This window comes from Silurus meridionalis, chromosome 19 (assembly GCF_014805685.1).
Source record: "Silurus meridionalis isolate SWU-2019-XX chromosome 19, ASM1480568v1, whole genome shotgun sequence".
NCBI classification, from domain to species: domain Eukaryota; kingdom Metazoa; phylum Chordata; class Actinopteri; order Siluriformes; family Siluridae; genus Silurus; species Silurus meridionalis.
This window is the reverse complement of record NC_060902.1, coordinates 3075636-3084285: the sequence shown is the minus strand read 5'-3', so window position 1 is coordinate 3084285 and position 8650 is coordinate 3075636. Positions and strand designations below refer to the sequence as shown.

At 36.9% G+C, this 8650-nt stretch overlaps 1 protein-coding gene across 1 annotated transcript in view; it reads left to right on the top strand.

The window, feature by feature from the left end:
• Positions 1-8556, top strand: part of LOC124402516 (filamin-B) — a 79705-nt gene extending 71149 nt beyond the window's left edge. The window contains 5 exon segments of the mRNA XM_046875602.1: positions 2565-2697; positions 2952-3128; positions 5400-5618; positions 6521-6712; positions 7450-8556. Of these exon segments, the coding sequence (XP_046731558.1) occupies positions 2565-2697; positions 2952-3128; positions 5400-5618; positions 6521-6712; positions 7450-7637 (909 nt within the window). The 3' untranslated portion in view covers positions 7638-8556.
• Positions 8557-8650: the final 94 nt, after the last annotated feature.

The following is an 8650-nucleotide window of genomic DNA, read 5'->3' as shown; positions in this document are numbered from 1 at the left end:
TTCGCTCTTCTTAAATTTTTTTACCACAAGGTTGGAGGCACACGATTATATAGGATGTCTTTGGAGGAAGTAGCATGAAATGTTCTCTTCTTTGAGCTAGGGGACCAAAATCTGTTCCAGCATGACAGTACCCTTGTGCACAAAGCTAGCTCCATGAGCACAAATCTCCACAAGCCAAAACCTAGTGGAATATCCTTCCAGAAGAGTGGAGCTTATTTGAACAGCAAATAGGCCCTGAATGTGGAATGGGATGTTCAAAAAGCACATACAGGTCTTATGGTCAGGTGTCCACAAACCTTTGTCCATATAGTGTATCTCAAGCGCAGGATTTTGCGATATGACAAAACAGATAGACTTCAGGATTTAATACATAATACTAGGCTGCATATCATTATAGTGAAGAATTATCTGTGCTTTTATAGATGCACATTTCAGATTATGTAGCGGAAACAATATGGAGCCCTAAAATCTAAAAGACAAGCTGCTTTCTTCTGTAATTTATTGGGCTTTAAAATTTACTGGGTAGAAAAATAAAAAGTTTGGTCACACTTTCTGTGGAAGCCATGAGTAAATTGAAATGGTTTTCTCCAATGCAGTGGTTAACTTCTGAATACTTATATAAGATGCATATAAATATAAGACGTAAAAGAAATCAAAAACAATATGAAATAAATTTTTAAATGCAATAAGTAGTGTGCTCTTATAATGCATATGCTGGCATATTCGTAACCATTCATAATGCTCATTGCTTTAAACATCGCGCCGTTTCAAAAATAAGAACGCGTACACTGATTTATACACGCATTATAATGGAATGAATGTGCATCAATTCTTTAGATAAGTTAGATGTTACAGAAAACTTGCAGTTCATTTAGATATGAAAAGGAACATTATTATTTAATTGAATGGAGGGGGTATATTTAATAAAATGTTAGAGATTATACATGGTGTCTGAAAAGTCAGGTATATAATAATATTTGTAAATGTAGTATATGTCACCGCTTCCCCACTTTTCAGACATGCTGCTTTGTGTGCTATAATAACAAAAATTATTTATTCAAACAAACCCTCCCTAAAACGTAATGAGCCATGACTATGTACTTGAGAAGGCAGATTTAGGGTGTTTTCTAACTTCTAGCTTTAGCCTCACCTCAGTAAATAAATCTACACATGACTTCTCCTACTCCGTATTGAAGAGTTGATTCAAATATAAACGCTTGATGTCATTAGTTTTGTGATTAGTTAGAAAGTGGCCCTTCTTTGAATAGCTGTTGGACGTCATTAAACTTGTGTGGGACTCGAGATGTTTCACTTGTGTTTCATTTAAAGGCTTTTAACAGACACTCATCTGTAAAACTCACTAGACCTGGCTAAAGCAGCGAGAGAAAGAGGAACGCCACATGCTTGTAGCAGCTTCTTTCTTATTTTCGATTTGTTCTCCTTCTCTGTAGCGTAGTAAATCTTGTCGCTTCCTGAAAGCACCTTGTATAATGTGGATCCTCTTTCTCCTGAGCTTTAGCCGGTCTGTTGTGAGAACAGGTAATGGTATGAATGCAGGTGGGGGTGCCACTGATGACAATTTTATATGCACTATTTAAAAATGTGTGATAATATTTAGGAAAGAGTTTGTCGTAAAGATGTCCAATATTGTACTTGTGCTAAATGTACATATGAGGCAGCCAGGTCTGTTTCGTTATTTAGACTTGACTGTTGTCTAGGACACAGTGTAATGTACTTTAAGCTATATTTAAAAACGCGTGTGAAGTTAAATACAATTTGGAATCAGAGTGAACTGTATGATATAAAAGATATAATAGATAATTTTATTCCCTGTGTGTGTGTGTGTGTGTGTGTATATGTATGTGTGTGTATAAATAAATAAATAAATATATATATATATATATAGATAGATAGATAGATAGATAGATAGATAGATAGATAGATAGATAGATAGATAGATAGATAGATAGATAGAATTTTTTTTATATAGCTTGTTTTGCAAAAAATGTAGTGGAGTTAAAAGTACATTAATAAGCATTATAATGTGGTAAAGTAAAGGTTTGACAACATGAAAATACTTCATATAAGGTACACATACTTGAGAAATGCACTTCATCCTCAAGTCTTTTATAAAAATTCCTCTATATTGTCGACTGTTTGTATTTGAGATCTAGTCTACTTATAGAAAAATAGCCATGACTGCATACATTATTATTACAGTATTATAGAATTAAAATGGTACTTTCTTCATTCACATTATACTCTCGGTATCTGAGGTAAAAGAACCTAATGAAATAAGTCTGATTTCCTCTCAACACAATATTACAAATGATATATGTTCACACTGATATTTGGTAGGGAAATAATCAGTTTTGTTCTGTTGGCTAAATAGGAGATTTTTAGGAGAATCTTATTTGAGAATAAGTTTTCAGCCACACTGGTATTTGTTCTTTTGGTGCTATATATATATATATATATATATATATATATATATATATATATATATATATATATATATATATATATATATATGATGATTGAGTCTCTACTGTTTACTGCTTCAGGAGTCAGGCCTCAAAGTAAACCAGCCAGCTTCATTCGCAGTGCGTCTAAACGGTGCTCAAGGCGCCATCGACGCCAAAGTCCACAGTCCCTCCGGAGCTCTTGAGGATTGTGTGGTTTCCGAACTAGAACAAGGTAAGACTCAAATGGGGGCTCATAGACAAAATGTAAAGAAATCCTCAGAAAATTGGACATGGGCCTTTCAAAAATGAAAAACTACAGTACAGCACAAAGAGCTAAACTCATCCAAGTATAATGTTTAAGAGCCAGAGACCTGATGGCTTTTTTCCAGTTTCTCTCTTCATACTTCCTGGCAGACGTTTCCTTTAGCTAGCTCATCTTGTGTACGGTTCATGTTTCATATAACTGATTTATTGGTCCTTCTCCAGACAAGTACGCCATCCGTTTTATCCCACGAGAGAACGGCATTCACGCTATCGATGTGAAGTTTAACAGCACGCACATACCGGGCAGCCCATTCCAGGTGAGAGTTGGGGAGCCAGGACAGGGCGGAGACGCTGGACTTGTTACTGCTTACGGCTCTGGATTAGAAAGAGGAACTACAGGTAACGGTTCATGACCAGATTTATTTCTGAGTATTTCTCCAGTTTTCAGTTTAGAGTCATTCATACCAGTTTGTCGTGTCTTTCTGTGCTGATGAATGGCCAACCAGGACTTCCAGCTCCTAAAGAGAATTAAATAATAACAATGACATGGTTTTGGAGTCATAACACAGCATTTTAGATGTTCTCTCGAAAACATATATCTTAGTCAATTTTCTGTCATTTTAAGATCATAACAGCTTGCTTCTCATGGGGTAAAGTAAAAAACAAACAAAAAAAAAGACTGCTGGAAATCATTTTCTTTAAGAAAAGGGCTCAGTGAGCATCTCGTGCAATTTTTACAGTTTGTGCCTGGATAAACTTTACATTCTACATCTATACATTTAATATAGATAGAATAATCATTTTTCATGGATTGAAGGAATAGGAATTCATAATATGATTTTTATATATATATATATATATGTGTGTGTGTGTGTGTGTGTGCATGCGTGCGTGCGTGTGTGTGTGTGTGTGTGGTTTGCACCAAAGGTTTTATGATCGGAAAACCTCATTCATGAACAGGCATTCACATTTGCACAATACGTAATAAAAATCTCCATTGTACTATTCAGGCTCATTTATTAGTTGCCCAGAAGCCCAACTGCCAATCAGTGGTTGTTAACATAATGCCAATTTAAAGGGTTTTTATTGTCGTTTTTAATCATATACAGTTGGAACAGTACACAGTGAAACCAAACATTGGTTCTGGAACAACAAAATTCTACATTAAACAATATACTGGACATTACCAGTGCATGACACAGAACAAATAGGCCACTTTACTGGACTGTGTAATGTGCAAACAACAGAACGCAGTACAATGTAATGTTATGCAATATAGACATTATATTTAGCTAGTAAGTGCATTAATAACACTGCAAAACCTCAACGATTTTCAACAAACATGCTATTCAAATACCAAATACTCATCATATATCCCACTGAATAGTCAAAGATTCAGTGCTTTGAAAGAAGAAGTCTGATTAGACTACAAATATTAGTCGAATCTTCACAGAGATGATATGAAATGAGGATGGTGGCATTTTGGTTAAACGGGGGTGCTTAGTGTCTGATTGATTTCACATCGAACTAACGATTTTCTCCCAATAAGTTCATATACAGCCTATTATAATAATGCTGAAAATGAAAAGAAAAGTTTTTAATACATTTTTTTAACGTTCGTTAATAAACCCAACCACACAGACAGATTTAAGTTTCACTTTCCATGATCTGTGACTGACCCAGGAGCATCTTGGTGGCAAGTATTTAAATATTTAACAATGTCTGGAAAATTCTGTAAAGGTATATTCTTTTTAAATGTAATTCTGTACATTTTATTTTACATTTTCTTGGTGCACCGTGTTTGTACACACAAACATGATTCGACGATCAGTCAACTATAGGCTCTGATTTGACCGTGTAAATGCTTAGTCAGGGACACCCCTAGTACAGTATGTATTTTTTATATACATAACTTTTTAAAATGTTTATTGTAGTCACAGAAGCCGCCAAGCTGTAAACCAAACATGACCATAAAACACTTATTGGCCTTCAATAAACTTAAAAACGAAAGACAGCTTTTTTTGTTCTACACAGAAAGTACATATGTAGGAATCTTCCAAAATGTGTAACCAAAGAAAATACTAGAATACTTACAGAATCTGATGAACTCAATATGGTCAAAACTCTGTAAAATGCCATATTAATATGCAAATGCAAAATGATCAAATATTAATTGATGCGTGGTATTTAAAAACAAACACACACACACACACACACAGGAGCCTCCTGCAGACTGAGAATTGTCCGTATATACGGTAGCTCTCGACTCTTCTTTTTCAAGGCTTGATTTACATAACACTTTACATCATTGTGTCTAAAAAGGGAGTAACGATTCCTTTGTGGAGCTTAATGATTACATGGATATGCATAGCAGTGAAAATAAAGGCTCTGATATACAGCTTTGTGTTGCTCTGGAATAAGACTGAAGAAAAACAGCTGGACTGGGCTGATAATGTCAAGTTTTTTCTAGGATTTATGCATTGATCTACGCTTTTCTTGTCATACTATCATGATCATGTTTATGTAGATCTGGTATTATTTGGCTTAGTAAACAATGCACATGTTTCAGTAACAGTTCTATGAAAAAACCTCAACAATTATTTCCTTGCCTGGTTGTGCTTGTATTTTTATACATCATTGTGCTGATTACTGCTCATATATTTTCCAAAGGCATCCAGTCTGATTTCATCATCAACACCAGCAAAGCAGGACCAGGCTCCCTGGCAGTGACCGTTGAAGGACCTTCAAAAGTAAAGCTTGAGTGCCAGGAATGTCCTGAAGGCTTCAGAGTGCACTACACACCAATGGCCCCTGGAAACTACCTGATCAGCATCAAATACGGTGGTCCTAATCACATCACAGGCAGTCCTTTCAAGGCCAAAGTTACAGGTATGATGGGTAGGATTTGAGATGCTCTGTTTCATACTGCGATAGATCGATAAATCCATACATACGTACATGCATTTAAACAGCTGTACAGGTACTCAGCATTAAAATGCAGTTTAGCAGGCTACCAGATGTGTAAGCAGTGTGTGTTTGTACATTCTATCTGTCTGTCAGTTCCATCCATCCATCCATTCATCAAACAAACAAACAAACAAGGGGCACTGTTCAATTCAAAGCGAGACTTTAAATTTTACATGTATTAAATGGATGCTAGTGCGTCCTATTACTGATAGGTGGCGCACATCCCCAGGCCAGTCCAAAGATTGTTAATCAAGATGGCAAACAACAGTGTTAGTGTGTTAAACCCACGGATATTTACAGAAGACTTCAAGCAAAGTACACTGAGACGCTCAGCCACAGTACGACTTTTGAAGAGTGTAAACGTTTCAAAGATGTCTGTGAATCCGTCAGTGACTATCGTGGTGGTTCTCAGCCAACAGAGTCCTTCCTGTGAACATTAAGGGAATGCAACGCCTGATTCTGGATAATAGATGCATAGCTTGTTGTGGAATTGCACAAGAGACGAATATTTTTGTGGAAGTGATGAATGGCTGTTCTGTTTCAGGCGTACTTAAAAAAAAAATCTTACTATACCGAATCTTCCCAGGCATAAGTTAAATGCTGGGATAAGTGTATAAATGTAGCAGGGGAGTATGTTGAAAAATAAATGCAGTTTCCACTGAAATGTAAAATGTCCCAGTTTGACTTGAACGCCCCTCGTACATATACATTTCAGAGGCATTTCTCCAGTGCAGATTTCAGTTACAGTCATCCAGAGCTTGTTCAGAGACGTATGTCACCAGTTTATTATTTGTGAAGCACACATCACATCTCTCCCGCTTCAGGCTCCCGGCTTGTGAACGTAACCAACGCCAGCGAGACCTCCACACTGATGGTGGATCCTGCAGTCCGAGCGCACACTGCCAGCTCCTCCAGGGCTGCCTCTGATGCCAGCAAAGTGACCAGTCGAGGCCCAGGTCTCAGCAAGGCCTATGTGGGTCAGAAAGCCAGCTTCTCTGTGGACTGCAGCAAAGCGGGTGAGCAGCAAAGCAGAGCTTTTTGCTTTTTAAATCCAATATCTTCTCCGTAAATGAAAGCATAGATATCTGTACACCACAATATATTTTTTTGGTTAAACTGCTTGCCTGAAATACATGTTAAGATTTTCTTGGAAGAGCATCCAAAGTGTCGAAAAATAAATAAATGAATAAATAAAAAAGCTGTTTTTTCTTCTAATCTGGGTTGGTTTTTGATTAATGCTTTTCCAAGGATGGTAAATTGAAATTATATATAGGGAAATGGTAGCTCAACTGTTAATGTTGGACGTCTGATTGGAAGGTCATGAGATTCAATCCCAGCACCATCAAGAGGTCACTGCTGGGCCCTTAGGTCAAAGTCCTTAACCCTCAGCTGTATTGAGAATTTGTCATTTTCTCTAAATAAAGCCGTCCACCAAATGCTGTAAATGTAAATAAAGCTAATAGACGAGCAGGAAAATGTACCAATTATGCAATTAGCTACCAAAAATATTCCAAGATGCAGTAATGTCGAGCAAAAAATCATTCGATCTGGAAAAGGCAGAGTCTGGTTGTTTCAATGATTGTATCCAGATGAAACATGAACGAACATATAAACATGAATGATTATACATCACATTTTATTTTGAGAGAGTTTGCAATTGTTTGTTCGGTATTTTTGTTTCTCTTGACACCAATGTTGCATTGAAGTAGCATTAAAACAGAACGTAATAAATGTGTGTGTTATTGTGTGTTAGGCAAGAACATGCTTCTGGTTGGAGTTCTCGGACCTCAGACCCCGTGCGAGGAGATCATGGTCAAGCACGTGGGCAGCATGCAGTACAACGTCAGCTACGTCCTGAAGGAGCGTGGAAACTACGTTCTGGCGGTGAAGTGGGGCGACGAACACATCCCCGGCTCACCTTTCCATATCACAGTGCCTTAAATCCGACGCTAATAATAACCATCACGGGAGCAATAAGAGAAAACACAGCCAAACCATCCACCACTTAATCACGCCTCATATCGATGACTAAATTGCACTTGATTTTGTAGTTTGTACCTGATGCTTGGACTGTGCTTAAGTTGCAAATCCTTCGACATGATTGATCAAGTTTCTTTCTCCAGGGGCACAAAAAACAGATTTGCAAACGTAGATGGTTGGATTCAGGTGTCAGTCTGAAGAGTCTCCATTCCATTGATCTCTTATTTACTACTGATGCTGTTATTGTCTGGTTTTTATTTTTCATTAATGTCTTCTTTTTTTTATTATTATTCGAATTCTCGTACCTGCTGCGTAACCTGGACTACTGCGATTGTTTACATGTTCATGAATCAAATGATGCTCCACTTAAGTTAATGATCGAACCACTTTGACAGCACATTTATAATTCACTCGATTAGATCTTAATCATATCCAAACTGTATTTGGTTTAGTTCGATAGCTGGACAAGATGTGAATAGCGAAGTGATGGCGGAAGTGCATGAAGAATGCATCCAGTCCATAATCATGTTTTTTTTTTTAATTATTTTCTTTTTTTTTCATTTGCAGCATTGAACAATGTTTGTTAAGCAAGTTTTTCTAACAGAGCATTTAAATTGAAATATCCACCCCTCCAGAACACGCAGTATCTCTGAGTTTAATAGCGGTTACAGTAGTGACAGATTTACGAGGGTATTTTCATGTATACTGGTATTTGTCTTATCTTAGTTTTGATAAGGTATAAAGTATTTTTTTTTCTTAAGGTTTTAAAAGCAGAAATGCTATTATTAGTCCCGGGTGCCTTAATGTGAAATGATGTACATTTTGGAAATTTAAAACAAACTGGAATAAAGATTTAAAAGAAACAAAACACACAAAAAAAGCTTGTCGGTGCCACAATTGATTCCACAATAATGTGACATGATTCATCGTGCGACCTCAAATGCCGCTCTTGTATCCACAGGCGACCGGCAGCA